At 38.9% G+C, this 19,955-nt stretch overlaps 2 protein-coding genes across 2 annotated transcripts in view; one reads left to right on the top strand and one right to left on the bottom strand.

The window, feature by feature from the left end:
- The window catches only part of LOC103129698 (Ral GTPase activating protein non-catalytic subunit beta), a 52,169-nt gene that overhangs the window by 23,741 nt on the left and 8,473 nt on the right, over positions 1-19,955 (bottom strand). The gene's annotated exons all lie outside the window — the stretch shown is intronic.
- On the top strand, positions 12,625-19,593 carry LOC103129689 (neuronal acetylcholine receptor subunit alpha-4-like). The gene is made up of 4 exons (XM_007540868.2): positions 12,625-13,050; positions 16,669-16,820; positions 18,950-18,994; positions 19,072-19,593. The coding sequence occupies exons 1-4, from the start codon at positions 12,999-13,001 to the stop codon at positions 19,273-19,275; spliced, it is 453 nt and encodes a 150-aa protein (XP_007540930.1). The 5' UTR covers positions 12,625-12,998; the 3' UTR covers positions 19,276-19,593.

Genomic DNA, 19,955 nt, shown 5'->3' on the forward strand with positions numbered 1-19,955 from the left:
GGCCGGAGCGGCAAGAAGACGAAGGGGGAACCGTATCTGATGGGGAAACGCGGATTGACGTAACACCGGGGCCCCGGGCTACAGCCCCGGTAAGCCCATGCTAAAATCCAGGCTTGGATATCAGATAAAGATCTGAAACTTTGAGGGGCTGAGTTACCACATAGGCAAACACTCTGGCGTCGACGCTTCCCGTGATGAAGGTGGATGAATAGCAGGTGTGCTGGAGAACCTCAGACAGGCTGAGCACCTCCTGAGGACATCTGGTAGATAAAGGTGGAGGAAGGACTGTCCAACAGTTTCTTTTTGTGGGTTTGTTTTTATTGATCTGTACAGCACTTTGAGCTGCTTTTAGTATGAAGTGTGCTTTATAAATAAACTGATTGATTGACTGATTGATAAAATCGTTGTTAATAGAGGAGCCATATTGGGGTGACTTCCTGAAGGCGGAGCTTCAGAAAGAGCAGGAGTTTTTTAAAGCAACAGAGGCCCAATTTCAAGGTGTTAAATCAGGAAGTAAAATTTATTTCAAAACAATTGATATATAGAGTATTTATATAACAACTAAAGGTAACATAGCCACTCGTTTGTACTATAAAATGGCTCTATGTACCTGGAAAATACATGATACTGCCCCTTTATAGCTAAATATGGTGCAAAGCACCTTTTATTAATGTTTTCGACTTTGTTCCCATTTTAAATAAACTAATAAACTGAAACAATAGAAATGTTCAATTATTTTTTTACACAAGTGCAGATCACTTTATTTAATCATAATTAAGCTCCAACCTGTAAATTCATGTTATTTTATACTCAAATATGCAGGATTAAAGAATCAGTGTTTGCTTGGGCTGTTACTTGGGACTAAATTACTCAGAGTTCAAATCTAATCATCATTGTTGTTCTTCCACTGAGGTAGCTGAACCTGCCTCTTAGGGAAGAACAATAGTAGCACACTTACTCCTGCTTCTTATTTCCCACTTGTAATTATGACGTGTCCCAGGTGTTTACTCACCGCGATGCAGATGGAAGTCAGGAAGAGTAGTATTACATTTCTGGCAGATTCATTCTTCCTCCCTCTGGGCCACAATAAAACCTGAACACATGAAGACTCTGGCTGTCAGTCTGCTTGTTTAAATGACTCCTTTGTTTTCACTTACGACGAGTCTCTTTGTGCAGAGCGTGTGAAATCAAGTGATTTACCACATAATGTTGCATTCATAAGAGGATTCTGTTGTGTAGATTAATTAAAAGCTAATTAAACACCACAGCGTAAATGTGTGCGACTGCGTTAGCTAAACGCAGGTGGCGGTGGAATTTACTCAGCCTTACATGGACACGGCTTAATCACAAGAAAACCAATTAAAGTCTTGTAGTGTTTTTAGGCCACCATTTTTTACAACAGGTTCACTTCTATTATCTCTAGTTTATCTTAAGCTTACGTTAAATTACTGTTTTTAAATCTTATGAATACTTTTGATAGCTTCTTAACATACTATTTATGCTTGTAAGTAGTTTAAAAGTATTTAATCAGAATAAGTGAAAGCGAGGATTTTTTTTAAAGATGACTTCAGAGGAACAGAAGTTTTTGAAATTTGTTATTTTAAACATAGTTTTCTTCCTGAAAACTCTAATCTCAGAAATGTATTAAACTGTAAACCTTCATTTGGCTGTGACTTTATTGTTGAAGTTTAAACTGTTCTCCTCTCTGTATCCAAAATGAAAGTCAATAGGTTAACTTAGATGCTCTCTGCTCATAATGTCTCTGCTGAACTAGACTGAAATTATGTTAAACTACTGTGTAAGTAGGACTTTGGGTTTTCTGTGTTTCCCAGTTTCTATTCAAACAACCTGAATGTTAGTCAGACTCATTTTTCATTTTTAGAAGATTAAAATGAAGAACTTTTTTCACAGTGTCAGTTTGAAAGTTCAGACTTTTCACTTTTATTAAAACGCATTTTTTTAGTACTGATCCTCACCACGAGTCAAATAAAATGAATGTCTCCAAATACATTTTAATTGACAAACACTGATAGAAGAAAAGGACAATATGAATACAATGTTCACCCAGCAGTTACTCTTACAAAGCGCTGTAATTATATATTTTTTGCAGCTTTACAAATATGTTTTGTTCTTGACTTTTTAAGTTCACTGAAAACATCCAACATGTTTTAATACCAGACAATGATAACCTACATAAACACAAAAAAACAGTCTTCAAATGGTTTTCCTAACCAACCTGTTCCTCTGTGGAAAAGTAATTCCCGGTGAACTTGAAGCTTGATTCTGACCAACAAGTGGGACCATCGACTGGAGAGACGACCGACTGCTGGAATCGTTCGTGGGAACTCTCCCATGAAGATCCTTTACAGGAAAAACACTCACTCAGAACACAAAACTGAATCCTAACACCTGTATTCTATATACATCATGGAAGAGTGCAGTCAGTCATAACTGGTCGGATATGTTGCCACGGTGACAAGGCAAAAACTGAACGTTTCTCCAAAACTGATGAAAATATGAGACTGAAACGAGTCAGGAAGGCTGGCAGGAGGCTGACGGCAGCACTGAATCACAGAGTCACTGCCAAACAGTTTCATAAAAAAGCAATAAAAAGTTTTTATCATCACATTTATCGTTATCACAATATTAACACAAAATATCTTGATGAAATTTAGTCCATATCACCTGCCTCTATTGAAACCTCCCAGAGTCTGATATCCTCAGAATCTGGTAGATTTGAAGAACTTTAGGAAACAGAGAGTGAAGATGTAAGATTACAGACTCCTTATAAAGAATAACGAAAGAAATTAAATCAAAATGTCCTTCAACTGAGTATTCCTTTCTAGTTGTTGAAATACTCCCTGGTTTGAAAAAAGCTGTATTTTTTCAGAAAAACCCTGAATGTTGGACATCGGATCCAAAACAAAGCGTGTTTACTTGGTGAGCAGATGGCCTTCGCCTCCCTGGATGCTGCAGGTTGAAACCTGTTCACCGGCCAGCTCTCCTCAGCCCTGCAGCCTCATGGTCCACCTCCAACCAGATCTACCTCTGGTGGCTGCAGCATCCACGCTCTGCTGCAGGGAAACGTTGTGTAAAAACCGACTGGTCTTCAACTAAACATGGCAGAAAAAAAACATAACTGTGTGGTTAATATTTCAAACTTCTGTTTCAAACTTCAGTTACACAGCTGATCTCAGCAACCCGGTGGGCAATGTGTTTACGTATGCATTGGATGGATCCAGGTGTGTGTGTGTGTGTGTGTGTGTGTGTGTGTGTGTGTGTGTGNCATATTTTGAGTTCTGATGTGTGTATCTAAATTTTTAAGTGAGATCTATGTTGTGTAGCTCAAACAAGATTTTTGACAACTTACTACGTCTTTCTAGCATAAGTGGAAAGGGGTGTCCGTTTAATGTTGCAAAAAACTGGTTTGAAAAAATTGTCCTGCTAATACATATAAACCCGTATAGGTGTGTGTGTGTGTGTGTGTGTGAATCATTGTAAAACTTGAGGTTGCAGAGTGAGAGCTGGACAGGTGAACCCAGAACCTGGGGCTGTTTCAGGGAGTTCTCCTCTCCAGAGCGGCTGCAGCTGAATCACTCTGATTCGATCAATACACCAGGTACTTCACACACTTCAGAAACACTGCGTTCCTCACATATGATTCAATCCCCTAGTGACATCTGACTGGATGATTAAGTCTGTTTTCACCTCCTGATTGTTGCAATGCATATTATTCAACTGAATCTCATTTTAGATTCAAAATATTTGTTAATCTTTTTTTCTCTCCACACAACATAAAGAAGTTTGAGCTGAATGTCAAAGAAATTCACATTTCTTGAATTTTTGTCAATCACAAACTTCAATGTGTGAACTGCAGCTGGACTCGTTACATTTCATTAGCAAACAAAAATGTGTCATTTTAGATGTACAGTAAACATGTAGTGATGGGCGACATGGCTGACGATATAAGCATTTCATATCAGTAGATATTGATAATTACTGATTTGTTTTTTTGTTTTAAATATCTGAAATGCTGCCAAACTATGACATAATCTCTCCTGTTTTGTCCAGATTTCACTCCACATTGCAGTCTTTTTTTTAAGTGGTTATGACCAGGGGTGAAAGTAAGGGGGTACAGTCGGGTACTGCTACCCCTAAAAGATTTAGCGGGGCTACGCAGTATCTGCAAGAGAGGGGAGCGGCTGTCTGCTATAAAGAATCAATGGGTTCACTGTGAATGATTAGTTTTTCAAGAACAATCTAAAACACGACTTAATCAGTTAATAAATAACTTTTTTTTCATTTCATATTGTTTCTGAACTGTTCGTGCTTTACCACAGCAGCGGTGCAACATGTCGATCACAGAAGGTTTTGAGTTCAGTGACAAACTGAACACAGCCAGAAGGCTGAGACCAGCACGTCCTCCTCTGACTCCTTATCAAAACGTTCATAGCTTTATTAAAGAACGTGTTCAAATTAATGACCCAACAAAAACAATAATATCAGTGATTATTGTTTCAACAAGGTGTTGTGCAATTCTGTGCGTTTCGGTTCCATTATCAAAATATCGAGCAGAACAGGAGTTTAAAATTAATCAACCACCGCTGTGTTCAGGGAGGATTATTAATGATCACAAAATAAATATCAAGCCTGAAAACCTGATATCGTAACAGACTGAATGTTATGTTTTTAAAGTAATCTCTGCTGGGCTCGCGGAGCGCAGGCGGTTGCCATGGCAACGGGTGTGCTTTAATGACAAAGAGAGAGANATCCCCAGAACCAGAACCAAACAAGGAGAAGCAGCATTCAGTTTCTATCCACCACAGATTTGGAACAAACTTCCAGAAAACTGTAAAACAGCTGAAACACTGAGTGCCTTTAAATCTCAACTTAAAACCCACCTGTTTAGAGTTGCTTATGGCTAAATTAGGGTTAGAGTGTGGGTTTTGATGTCTTCGATGTTTTTTAATGTTTTTATCTTTACTTTTCATCTAGTTATTAACTTCTTTTTATTTCTCTTTCACACTGTCTATGTACATAGACATTTGACGCAGACAGGGGGGTTCAGGGCAAATACTGATGTGCGTTTTTTTGATCTGGGAGTGGGAACATTAAATTTTTACTGCTAAAAACAATCTTTGAAAATACAATATGATTAATTTTGTCATTGACAGGGCCCCGATTTTTTATTTTTTTTAAATTTCTATGAACAAAAAATAAATAATTAAATTGTGGAGGGCCCCCTGTTGGTCAGGGCCCCTAGAATTGTCATCACTTTTCCCCCCTATACTAGGGGTTGAACGACTACATATTTTTTAAGGTCGACTACATCATGATAATAGTCGAGTCGATGTCGACTAGTCGCGGTGACGTCATAGTGACGTAAGCGCAAACCGCGTCACAACTACTTGGAGGCTTTATCAGCTAAATTCACGGCTAATATTGACCCGCCTCCCGCTTTTACTCAGTCTGCTATGAGGAATTAAAAGAGCAATAAACAGATCATTCTTCGTGAGCGGCGGAGAAAAGCTCGTTGCACAAAGTCAGGTCTGACTTTTGTTTTGTTTTTTTTCCAAACACCGACTGATGCTGATGATCTCTGGATAGCTGCACATTTAGGAGTCAAATTATCACACTGACCACAATGGTGCTTTTGGAACATCACAAACCAAACTTATTATGAACAGATCCCGTTTGGTGACAGTTGAATTCAACTGCTTCCTGCTGCTCCTCCTCCCGATGCTCCGCTGATCAGCAGCGGCTCTCTGAACCGACATGCAGACGGCGGCAGACATCGCCTCTATCAGACCCTCAGGATGAAGCTAGGACTTAGTTTCCAGATGTAGTCAAACCTTTTCTTTACAAGAGACGCTGATCAGTTGGATGGATCAAAAAGCCTGACATCATGACGCGTTGTCGCACATTACTCCGGTAGTCTTTTTAGGATTTTTTCGGCACTACTTTATTTAACAGCAATCTGACTGTAAGGGGGCGGAGAGAGCGGAGCGGGGCCTGGGCCCAGCGAATGGAGGACAGGAGTCGGACTCCTGACTACCGCAGGCTAAAGTCTCTGTATGCGGGGCGCCGCGCTAACCACTGCGCCGCGCAACGCCCCTATTGCGGTAGCCTGTGATGTAATTTACAGTTTCACTTTGTTAAATTATTTACATTTTTATACAATTTGAACTTTCTGACGAACTCACCTAGTCCACCTTCTTTCATTTCCTTGGAAAAATCTGTTTTGTCACGTGATTGCGATTAGTCGACTGGCCCAGAAAAAAGTCATTGCAGAGAAAAGAATCGACTAGTCGACTAATTGGTGCAACCCCTACCCTATACCACGCCCCTGATGACCGGTGTCAGAGTCTGGTCCGCATTGCCGGCAGTAAGTCGGGCTCATTTCCAGTGAGAGTTGGACTCCGCCAGGGCTGCCCTTTCTCACCGATTTTGTTCATTACTTTCATGGACAGAATTTCTAGGTGCAGCCGAGGTGTTGAGGGGATCCGTTTTGGTGGCCTCTGCTTTTTGCGGATGATGTGGTTCTATCATCCGCAGATGATCAAGCTGCAGATCAAGTCGTGATCTGCAGCTCTCGCTGGAGCGGTTCGCAGCTGAGTGTGAAGCGGCCGGGATGAGGATCAGTGCCTCCAAATCCAAAGGGTAGAGTGCCTTCTCCAGGTCAGGGGGGGGTCATCCTGCCTCAAGTGGAGGAGTTTAAATATCTCGGGATCTTGTTCACGAATGAGGGAAGAAGGAAGCGGGAGATCGACAGGCGGATTGGCGCAGCGTCTGCAGTGAAGCGGGCGCTGTACCGGTCCGTCGTGGTGAAGAGAGAGCTGAGTCAAAAAGCGAAGCTCTCGATTTACCGGTCGATCTACGTTCCCACCCTCATCTATGGTCATGAGCTTTGGGTCATGACCAAAAACACGATATCACAGATACAAGCGGCCGAAATGGGTTTCCTCCGCAGGGTGTCTGGGCTCTCCCTTAGAGATAGGGTGAGAGGCCCGGTCATCCGGGAGGGACTCAGAGTAGAGCTGCTGCTCCTCCACGTCGAGAGGAGCCAGTTGAGGTGGCTCGGGCATCTGGTCAGGATGCCTCCTGGACGCCTCCCTGGTGAGGTGTTCCAGGCACGTCCCACCAGGAGGAGACCACGGGAAAGACCCAGGACACGCTGGAGGGACTATGTTTCTCAGCTGGCCTGGGAACGCCTTGGGGTTCCCCTGGAGGAGCTGGAACAAGTGGCTGGGGAGAGGGAAGTCTGGGCCTCCCTTCTGAAGCTGCTGCCTCCGCGACCCGATCCCGGATGAAGCGAAAGATTGATGGATGGATGATGGATGGATGAAAGACGGATGGATGAAAGATGAATGGATGAAAGATGAATGGATGGATGGACCTTCATAATTGTGAAGTGGAAGTGAAATTAGGTCCTAGTCTGAAATCTGAAGTGAATTTCAGGTCATCCACTCAGTTAATGTTCTGCAAGCACATTTCTAGGAGACTAATGTTTTAGAAGAACCGTTGCGCCAACATTCTAGCATCTGTATAAAACCCTCTGAGCAATGTAGCAACTCCAGCACACACATACAAAATAAAGAGAATATTGCAGACTGTGTGATTAAATAGAATTAGCTTCTTATCTGAAAAGCTTTTGTTTCTTAACTTTCATGTAAAGTTAAGAAATATTACATTAATCCCAACAAATTATGACAAATATATACTTTTTGAGAATCAATATTCTGTTAATTTTGTAAAACATAGAATTGAAATAAATAAATCACAGGGGCGTAGGTTTAGGGAGCTTGCTGATGTGTAATATAATCTTTTTGGTTAATCTGTAATTTTTTCCTCAGCTGTTTCACTTTATTGTTGTGTATAAAGAAATGGACTTCATCTGTTCCAGCATGAAAAGCCCGTATGAAAAAATTTTTGCTTATTAAAAGATGAATAGTACTCATACAGCTTAATGTCAGAAATCAGAGACGCACGGGGTCACAAACTTTAAAGATAGCCACTCACTGCTCATTGTTTCACACTCTTGACCTTTTCAAGAAGTCAGGTTTTGACCTTTGAATTTGAAGTTTCAGAAACTCCATTATAAACCTTTCTATTGAAACTCTGGATGTATGTTCAGGGTTATATCCCACTCAAATCTTGACTCTACTGCAGCCTCTAACAACTTTTTTTCAGGACAGTTTTTTATAATCCAAAATTATTTACACGTCAAGTAACTTCAGATTTAGACAGCTGTTTCAGAGAGGAAAGGGATTTCATTATTTTTTTGTTTTTTAAATCTAGTTTTATTCATATTTTAACCAAGTTAGTTTGCTATAAATGATTTATATTGCTGAACAGGTTTTTGATGAAGTGTGTTTGGTGATGCGCTTCTTTCTAANTCAATATAAATTTTATAAATTTATTATAAATTTATTGATTTAATCTCTGCTTAATCTCATATTACACAGTGCAGAAGCTCAATCAGCACCAATTAAGATTTACTCACTTCTGAATTCTTAAAGTTGATCCACTTTCTGCTTGATTTAGTTGATCCTTTTTTGAATGTTTGGTGGAACTCACAGCATAAAACTCTGAACTAAAGTTGCTGAGTTTACTCCTGTGTGGAACATATTTACAATTTTTAACATGGAGTTGAGAAAACTGTCATTTTTCCATCCTTTTTGTCACGATCCATAGTTTTCTGTGTTTATTTTTGAGTTTTTTCTGCGTTTATAATCCTGTTCCCTGTGAGTCTGTCTCTGCGTCTTCACCGTTGATTGTTTCCCAGGTGTGTCTCATCCCCTTGATTACCCTCCCAGTGTATTTAGTCCCACCTGTTGTCTTTGTCTCTTGTTGGATCTTTGTCGTAAGTCAGTTGTTGTGTGTCGGCTCTCCAGTAGAACTGAGAAGTCCTGGTCTGCCCAGCTCTAGTTTCAGTCTTCAGTTTGTCAGTAGCTACCGGCAACTAGCTGTGTGCTATGTCCTCTGCCGTGCCGCCTGTATTGGACTGAGTGAGCGTTATCATTAAATTCATCATTTCCTTTACACCTGGGTCTCTGCGTCAATCCTCACCACCATCACCAACCACTTCATGACACTTTTTTGTGATCCATTCTGCTAGGACCATGGAGCTGGTGGTGAATGTCTGCAGGTGCTGACCACGTCACTACCTGCATTTCCAAAGCTTTATCAATGTTCAGCTAATGTAAAGAAAACACAATTCTGCAATTGCAGTGTTTCCATTAGATAAGAAACAATTAAAATCACACATGAATAACTTAGTAATACTGCACTGTGATCTGCCAACTACTTCCTTCTTCTTTGTGGTTTGCGTCAGCAGCAACATCTGGTTGTTGATCATGTGATTACTGTGACATGAAAATGTTTTCATTGCAGTTTAGATAAACACATTTTGATGCTGCCAAAAAGACAACAAAACAATAAAACTCATTTCATTCAAAACTTATCAAAAAACAAGATTTTTTTTTTCAATCTACATTTTTCATTTATTTTTGAAAGGTCAAATTTAGTTTTGTACAGCTGAATGGTTGCCGTGGTGATTGAAGGATTTCTCAAACATGCTTGAAAGAATCAAGGCAGCACTGCAGGTCTGTTTCTGATGAAGTAATATTATAACATGATGTAAAGCTCAGGAGAGTTTAAAGTTCAACACACACATGCACAGTATGAACATTTTTTTGAAAAAGTGATTTGACTCAGTTACACATCACTTTAAGTCCAATATTCCTATTTCTTATAATTGCTCTGTATTTTTCATATTATAGTTTTTATAGTATGTTATTATTACTACTAACAGTTTTGTTGTTGTTACTCTTGTTTTTTAGATATTGTTTTAACACTAAGAACTTTTAACATCTTATGCTGCTGAACTTCCCCATTATGAGACAATAAAGATGTTTCTATTCTATTCTATTCTCAGCATGTTTTTCACTAGAGGTCAGCCAGTGTGTAGCAGTTGTGGCAGAGGTCAAACATATATCAGTGTGGGATCAGTAAAGGCTTTTCCAATATCAGTTCAGTTTGGATTATTAAGGCGGCTGCTGAACAAAGTGACCTGCTGTCGGTGGCATCCTCGTTTTTAGCATCACAGCACAGATGGTTCTTCTCATCTGAGCGTTTGTATGTGTATGCTGACATGTGGGTGGAAGATAAACTAACGTGTCAACCAACAGGCTGGTTGGCCTATTTGTGCACCCTGGCCTTACAGCTAGAGTGAGATTTCCTCCTTCAGCTCCTCTGCTGTCCCACTTACAAATTCCTGCAAGTCTCCCAGCCGAATAAACAGCAATCATCTCTGATGGAGCAAACATATCTGCACAAAGAAAGCCTTTATTTTGTTTGGTCGGAGTTAGTTATCGCCAGAGAGAAGAAGACTTTAATTAAGTAATCAATGTGTGCACTGCGCTGTGGAGTGCACTTCACTCCGTGGGCATGCAGCGCATTGCAAGGAAGTGGATCTGACAAAAAAAACAACTATGACAGCAAGAAAACTCTCCTCCCAGAACTCCTTTGTTTCTCTCAATCATGTAGTTGGAAAATGCAATCGCTCAATAAGCCGTCTTCATGACTGAGGAGTCAAGGTTTCCTGTTTCCTTTGCAACGTCAAAACATGTCCTGCTCCTATAGCTGAGGGAACATTAGAAAGAAAAAGTGCAATAAAAGTAAACACGTACTAAAAGGAAAAGATGGCCAGCCTTGGTGCTGAACTCTGCTGACGTGCAAAAAGAAAGAGAAATCAGTTTTTTAAAGGGACAGTGTTTGTGTTTTCCAGCCACATGACATTTTAAAGTTCAGTCATGCAACTATGTTACCTTCAGTTGTTATAAAAATGCTGCATATCAAATATGACTTAAAAAGAAATTTGACTTCTTTAACACCTTGAAGTTTGGTCTCTGTCACTTTAAGAAGCTTCTGGTCTTTCATCACATGTTTCCTCTGTTAACCCTTTAAAGCAGTGGTTTCCAAACTTTTTCTGGGCCCCCCTATGGATTACAAATAGCTGTCTGGTTGAACGACATGGGTGTGTGTGGGGGGGGGGGATAGGATTCTTAGAGACATAGATTTTGACATAGACAACAAAATCTGTAGCCTACAGGCTACTTGTTAAGCTTAAGGTTCTGTATTGATATTAGCTAGTAATCATTTAGCTAACATTACCTGCATCCAACAGCTTCACTCAACTCAGTCGGTTAGTTTTGGGGAAAAACTGTGAAAAGTTCTTTGCGTTTTGCTGGTTTGCTGCCGTGATTCTAACACACCTGTAGCTCCGCCCAGCAGCAGCAGGTCTCCTTCACAGGTGGAAACCCAGCGCGAGCGTCGTAGCGCTCATGTTGCGTTTAAAGGCGGCTCGGAAAAACAGGTTACCACATGTTAGCAACGGATTAAACAGTTTTAACTGCTGATAAAAGTGACAGAGGACACAGATATGGGAAGTGTGGAAGCCTGTACTGTATCAAATTGACAGAGGAATAACAGAGAGTTGGCCATTCTAAGGTAAAAACCCAGCGCATACAGTGTTCATGTTTTTTTGTTTTTGTTTTTTCATCCAGACGGCTTCCCGCGTGCCCCCCTGCAAGGGCACAGCGCCCCCCTAGGGGGCGCGCCCCACAGATTGGGAACCTCTGCTTTAAAGGGACAATATTATGTAAAATTAACTATTTTAAGCTTTAGATCGTGTTATAATGTTATTCCCTCATCAGAGTGTTGCTTTGATTCTTTCATGGATGTTTGAGAAATCTTTAATCTCCATGACAACCATTCAGTCGTGTAAAACACTTGGTTGGACCTAGCTCCGCCTTCAAGAACAAAGCCCGTCCTCTGAGCTGCAATTTCCAAGCTTCAGAGCTTTTGCCTCACATAGCTCTCCTCACCAGTGACTCCCACCATCAGCTCCTTGGATCCTCATTTTTAGAACAACTGAAAGTAATATATTTACATGATTATGCTATAAAAGGCACTATGTGCCTGGAAAACACATAATACTGCCCCTTTAACAACCAGCTGAATGGTTGCCATGGGAGATTAAATAATTGTTTTTGTTTTGTTATGATGAGGGAATAAGATTATAATATGATGTAAAACTCAAAAAGTTGATTTTACATAATACTGTCCCATTAAGACCAGCATGGTAGTAAAAGTGGCAGCAGGTGAGGGTCAGGTTGAGGTTAAGGTGGAGGAGGACTGGGAGGAGATTTACTTCTGGGAATCAGAATAGAGAAGAACCTGAAGAGCACAGATGTGCTATGACTCACTTTCACTTTTTTTTTCTTTTTTACCACACTGGACCTTGACAGGTAGTAAACTGCACTCATACTGTAACAGTTCTCACATACAGAAAACACTGCACTGCTCATGTATGCTGTATATTCTCATTAGGGATCTCAGTTTGGGTTTCCTCACCTTCACACCATCCAGTGGTTGTCACAAAAGTTTATTCTTGATAGAAAAAAAAGCAAAGAAGAGGCAAAAAAAAAGAGAAGGTAAAGAGAAGGCAAGGGATGGATGGAGAAGGTGTGTTTTTCTCTTAGAAAGAGAGAGAGAGAGAGAGAGAGAGAGAGACAGGGGGAGGGGGACGAGGTGAGGAGGCGGAGAGATGAGAAGTGAGGGAGGGAATGATGTAGAAAGGGAGGAGAAGGATGAGCTACACTTGGATGAAGGACTCTAGACGAATGAGGAGAGACTTTTCAGAATTAGCTTCAGAGATGCTACTTTCCATGACTCTGGTCATTTAATCAGCTGTAAATATATACATCTATAAAAAACAACAACCAGCTGCAGCGATGGACAGATGGAGCCCTGAGGACAACTGGACACTCACACACTGACATGATTTCTCTCTATCTCTCCGGCTGTTGAAGCTGTGGAGAGCTGACAGAGTTTTAAGCTGTTTAAGCCTCCAGGATGAGCAACCGCCGGGTCTGAAATCCAAAAGAAGTTAAGAGGAAAGTTCAGGGACACGGCTGGAAACTGCTGGAGCCACAATGGAAATACACACCTGCCTGTGCTTGGTTTTCATTGCTGCAACTCCAAGAGGTAAGGTATTTAATTTCCTCAGCTGTGTCATCCCTGATTTCCTCTGGTAATGTAGATTACTATCCAAAAATATTAAATGAACAGAAAAACAAACAAACAAAAAGAGAAGCAGAGAGAAATGAGCTTAACAATGAATCTTTGTTTTGCATCACATAACATATAATAGTATGGCTTTCGGTTTTGTTGTTTTATTTTGTAATTATATCACATAGTACAAAATATGCCATAATGTATTTTATTGCATCTCAGTTATCACATCTTGTTTCCTTGCATATAATAATCACACCACACCATATCATATTACATTGCATCATATCCCATTGTATCATATTTCACTGCCACATTACAAAGTATCAAATTGTATCATATCAATGCATAGTTATGCATTATATCACATTATATTATATCATAACACATCAGATTACATCACATTACCTACCATCATATTGTTCTGTATCATAGTAAATCTCTGTATTGGATCATATTGTACATCATTACATTATTTTTGTATTATATTGCTTCAGATTCCTTTATTGTGTCAAATTATATACCATCATATCACATATATTGTATCAAATCATATATCATATTGTATCGGAGTTTCATCATACGGTATTGTATCACATATCACTTTGAATCACATTGTTACATTGTACATCACACTGAACCAGATTGTATGTCATAGTATCACGTAATAACAGACATTTTATTTTATATTGTCTCATATTAAATACTGTATTGTATTGCATTACTTCAAATAACCACATTAGGTAGCTTTAGATCACACTGTATCAGAATTATATCAGAATTATATTGTCATATTTTTTAGCTTACATAATGAGGAAGTAGTGGACTTTTACCTGGATCCAGCTGAGCTAATCAGAGGAATGTGGAACAGCTGGGAGAGGAGACACTGATACTAATTACTATAGTACAATACGATACTGAGATAGGCACAGAGGAAACTACAAACCAAGAGGGAAATACACTAACACTAACAGAGGATGAACTAAAACACAGGACTTAATGAGTAGCACCTGTACAGCAAGACCTTTCTGACAATAATGAGCACAGAGAAATTAACTCTGTATGGCAAGACCTTTTAAAGGAATTCAGAAGTGAGTACAAATACAAAAAATAGAAAAACAAAACAAAAACAATGATCATAACATACATCGCATCGTGTTTAATCATATCGCTGTGTTTTAAATTGCATTGAATCGTATTACAACACTTTGTTATTTTATCACTATCTGATAGAGCTTGGGATCATACTCTTATTACAGACGACTCCCAATAATTCTCCAAAAACCCACATTTTTGTGAATGTTTTTGTAGCTCATATCAAAATATTCAAAAGAAAATGCAACTTGGGAAGCTGAAACACCTAAACGTAGCGTTACCTGATGCTGTTGGCTGGCGTTTGGAAAGCAACCAATCCAAGACCTGCATTTGTTTTCTTGATGCTAATTGGATGTATAGCTAAGAGTGGAAGTAAAGAAGATTGTAGGTGTTAAACTGCCAAAATGGTTTCTACTGTGTACTAATGTATATTAAGGTATATTTGGTGTTTGAACTAATGAAAGAGACAATTAAAAGTGTTTTCAGAGGGATTTTCAAGTATTTAAGGTTTTTATGTATCTGTGGGTTACCCCAGTGAATACTAAGGTTGCCTATGTATTTTTGTCCCTATTTAACTGTAGAAAGAATATTTATTTGTATCAAAAAGGCAGCAGAGGGACTTGCCTTTATGAAAAATAAAATTCAACCCTTCTTCCAATCTTCTTCTAACCCAAGTAATCTTTTTAAAGTCCAGCTATTCATTAAGTGAGTAAAGATTTTAGTGCTGAAGGCTAAACTCCCAATATGATTCATAATCTCGGACAAAAGCACAACCTTAGGAACACAAAATGTGTTTTCTACAGTTTTGGTTTTTAATTAAATAAAGTCAACCACTATCGCTGAAACGTTATTATAGCCTAGAAGTCATATGTCCTGTTTTGCTGCTGGTGCCACAGTGATCAGAGAGAGCGCAGACTTACAGAATGTCACAGCAAACAAATCTTGATCAGTCACACACAGACTGTCAGGACAGGAGCTCTCCCATCCAATCCCATTAGCTGCAAGGCACCTTTGGAGTCATCTGGGACGTCACTTCTTTATTAAATACATCAACCCACATGTCTCTGACCTGGCATGCATAAGAAAAAAATAATTAACATCAGTTTTCCATCAGAACATGCACAAACATTTCAAGGTTATCAGGTGTCTGGACTTGTCAAACAGACTCAGGTTCAAACAGCAATCAGAGGGTTGGGTTGTGGTGGAGGAGCTTGGGTAAAAAGACATATCAGTTTAACAAGATATTGATCCAAATCCTTTCAAAATGGCAGAAGCCAGTCTTCAGCCAGCCAAAGGACAGTCCATCAGTTTTGATTGAGTGGGCAGCAGATGTGAGCGAGGCACAGTGATGGCAACACCTGTGTCACCAATCTGAAACACGAGTTAATACAAACATCTTCATTCATGTTGTTCAAACACACCCGTTAAAATACATCCTGAAACTATTCACACCCTCTAACTGTTTCAAGTTCGGTTTTTTCCCACTGCTTGTTTTGTTTAAAATGAATCAAAGTCTATTTTTCTTTAACAGGAGCTGCAGTGTAATTATGTAAAATCAACTTTTTGTTATATTGTTATCAAAAACAAATCTGAGTGCAGTTAGCAAACACCTGGTGGAACCGCTGGTATGAACTGCTTCTCAGTCCCACGCTCCTAAGAGCAGTTAACAGAGAAACACTAGTTGCATTTACATTAATTATAAAATTGTAAACAAAAACAAAAAAAGAAAAAGAAAAACATTTTAAAAAGCTGTCATGCCTGAATGTTTAAAAACACTGGATTAACAAGTTTTTAACTTAGAAAAAATCACACATCTTTGTAAAAGTTTATTTTTGCAATGTCATGACATTGCGTGAGAAAAACAATACTCTGATTTATGTGGGATACATATTTTATACAACAAAATGTGGGAAAAATTAAAGGGTGTGAAGGTTTTCCTTCCTGTTCCTTCAGTTCACTAAGCTAACTGTTAGAGACAGAAAAATGTCCCTGAGCCTCAGAACAATTGATATTTTTGCACAATGAGTTCAAGTAAAGAAAGACGAGACATTGAAAAATGTATTTTGGACAAACATAATGAAATATCAGAGACCAGCAAAAAAAAAAAAATCAAATAACTTCCAATGAAAATGGAATAGGGGAGGCAGAGGGGCATTTTGACTGAAACACTCATCCGTCCACTTTTGCTTTTCCTGTCCCGCGTCCCTTTGTCTCCTCTCCCAGATACTGTCTCATGTAACCACAGGCCACCTGTATAACAGAGGTCACCCTCCTTCCACATTACAGTCTGTGTTCTTCAGCGGAGCCACATCAGCTAAATTCACAGAGGATGAATGTGTTGTAAAGGAAAAGCAATATGCATTCGAATCAATGCAAGATTAGTCTATTTCAAGCATGAATATGAAAACAGAAACTCATTGCAAGAAATTTGCACATGTATAGCAGAAAGTCAAAGCTTTTTCTATTGATTTTTAATGTCTTCTTCTTTTCCTTCAGTGTACTCCCAGGTTGGACCTCGTGCCCATGCTGAAGAGAGGCTTCTTCAGAATCTGTTTGCTCATTACAATAAGCTCTCTCGGCCTGTGCAAAACACTTCAGACACGGTGCTGGTCCACTTCGGCTTGTCTATTGCTCAGCTAATTGATGTGGTGAGTGAAACCAAGCAGCTTTGTTACAGTTTTTCTGGACTGGTTCCTGACTCCACATTTTCAACAGTTAAAGAGACAGTTTTATGTAAAATAAACTTTTCTGAGCTTTGTCTCCTCTCCATTATTCCATTATTTTAGAACGTTATTCAAAAACAAACCTAGAGTGATTCTTTGATTCTTTCATGCATGTTTGAGAAATCCTTCAATCTCCAGGGATGATGCTCCTCCTCAAAGCTAAAATTTCCAAGCAACCCACAGAACAGGGCATTCTGGGTAAATTCAAACAAAGCAAACACATGTTTAGCACTAGCTGTAGAAACGACTTGTGGTCTTTTACTAAAAACCAGGGGAGAGAGTAGTTTTAAATTCTTGCCAGTACTATGACTAAAATAGTCAGAGACTCATTGTGCGAACCAAAACAAATAAAAACATTAATATTTTACTGTCCTATAGGCCACCTGTATGGATAATGTAGAAAGTAGAAGCACTTCCCAATGTGGAAAAAATATATTTTCTGTCATACAGGGTGGAAAGTAATAAGTTACATTTACATTTATTGATGTAATTTCAATTTGTCTAATTTGTCCTTTGAGTTGTTTACAAAACCAGAACTTTTACTTTAACTTGAATTTGTTTACTCTGTTACATTAAAAAAAAAATTGTAATAAGTTCTCATGGTGTTGCATCAATGGGAAGACAGGAACAATGAAAACCTGTCAAGTTTAGTTCAAGTTAACTTCTGACAAAAAGAAAAGATTTTGCTGTACTTAAGGCATCAATTTAACTCTAAGTATGAGAAAGGCAACAGGTTTATCATACATTGTAAACTTTAATATTTTAACAACAAATGTAAATGTCAATTTTATTAGGTACTTGTGATAATAATTTGTATTGATTAAAACTGAAAACAGAAAATCAGGCTTAGTTTGGAGTCGGTTATTTAAAACTATTTAATGGGAGTAACAAACAGCAGCTGATATAAGACATTGGGAATTAATGTCCATTAAAAGTACACATAATATTTTGTGTTGTTTATGATTTATAAATGTGCCCATTTAAATAAAAACAGTTTGACCAATGTGTACTCATTTCCTTTGCGATGAGTTGAACTTTGTTTTGCTCATCATAAAGCAACTAAAATAAAAATTTAATAAGGTACTAAGTACAGAAACTTTTTAAAATCAAAGATAACTGTAGTTTTACTTGAGTAGCCTACATTTTTTACCCTTTCCACCTCTGCTGGCATGTATAAACATTGATAAACTATTTTATACTGTAGCATCTGCAGTAACTTTTTATCTTTGGCATATATTTCTATATTGGCTAAATTGTACTGGTAACACACATTTGAAAGCTCCATAGCTAATTAGGAGATTAGCTTCCACAGTAAATCACACTGCATTGGGGGACTGGGGGGCTTATGGTTTGCCATTATGTTCCTTTGCAGAAATGAATGTGTCTTTTCAGTTGCAATCCTTCTGTTTATCCAGACTCATTTCAGCCAGCATGAACCGTCATCGAGAAAGTAAAACGCATTTTGAGACAGATCACTTATCAGCGGAAATGAAACCACAACAAAGGAGATTCTATTAGTTTCCACCAAATTAAATCCAGTTGCCAGATAATGCTAACGCACGCAGTAAATATTCACAGCTGTCATCCAAACAGATATCCAGTCACATTACGTCTTCCCAGAATATCTTCATTCACAGTTTCCAACACATCCACGTTTTATTTCATATATGCATGGAACACAGTTGTATATATCCACACAGTTTGCTTAAAGGACCTTATACATTATGCACCCTGCCTTACTTTAGGGAAAAATGTCCTCTTTTTCTTTTGACATTCGGTTAGCTGACAGCGCTTGCTCCAAATGCCTGGTTGTGAGTGTCAACTCCAGCTGAAATTGTCTTTTCCAATGGAGTGTATTCGCTGACTGCCTCATCTTACAGGCTGCTGGGGAAGAGCTGGAGAAAGCAGCTTTCCAGAAAAGTAGCAGGGCCCTTCTGCAGGAAGCTGATATTTTTATTTCCTTGGTGTGTTACACAATGAACCTCTGGAACTACTGATGTATTTACCTATGAAGAACTTTAAGCTGCAATAATTACTTTTCTTTCTATTAAAAGGATGAGAAGAACCAGATGATGACGACAAACGTGTGGGTTAAGCAAGTAAGAGATTATGAGAGAACCAGATAAACGCTGATCTAACACTGCAATGCATGAACATAATGGTTGTTTTTCTGCAGGAATGGAACGACTACAAACTCCGTTGGAACCCGGAGGAATACGAAAACGTCACGTCAATACGCATCCCGTCAGAGATCATCTGGAGACCTGATATCGTCCTCTACAACAAGTACAGATCAGTTTCAGTAGATCACCTAGAACCACTCCTCTGTCACCATTTTCAAAATCATGCGTCAAGTCACTTCCAGATTTTGATGACTTAACTCCAAACAGATGGCATGATGGGAGGAGAACGTGATGAATCTCTTTCCTTGTCATTTGCCCATTTCACAAAGTAATTTGATGGAAATGAATGTGAATCAGGTCAGCTTTAATGGAAAAGCTTAGAAAGTAATACGTGCTGTTAGGAGTGAGGGATGAACTGTAACTGACTGTGTCTACGGCAGCAACAGCAGATATGGTGTCTGCAGTGAAAAAGGTTCATTTGCTTCAAAATCAGGGAGGTTAACTAAATTTTAAAAAGTTGCTCCAGGAACAAAAACATGTTGTTGTTAATACATAATTGTAGTTTTAATTGAAACAGCAGGGCAACCATTTTGAAGATTTTCTTCATAATATTTTAATCCTTATTTTATCTTTTAAAAAGCAACAGGAATGGCTCATTCTGAATAAATCAAACCTATATTCAACTAACTTCAANCTATAAATGATTTATATTGCTGAACAGGTTTTTGATGAAGTGTGTTTGGTGATGCGCTTCTTTCTAACATTTAGTTCCCTTCACAGATTCTCCTTCAGATTCAAGTGGAAACTCTAGCTGGGAACTCAAAAACATTAATACTACTTCAAGTCAGAGGAAACATGTCAGAAAAACAAAATTAAAATATTCACAACCAACTCTGCAAAGGGTATGAATAATTTGGGGCTTAACAGAAGCTCTATA

Source organism: Poecilia formosa, unplaced genomic scaffold (genome assembly GCF_000485575.1).
Source record: "Poecilia formosa unplaced genomic scaffold, Poecilia_formosa-5.1.2 Scaffold570, whole genome shotgun sequence".
Classification (NCBI taxonomy): domain Eukaryota; kingdom Metazoa; phylum Chordata; class Actinopteri; order Cyprinodontiformes; family Poeciliidae; genus Poecilia; species Poecilia formosa.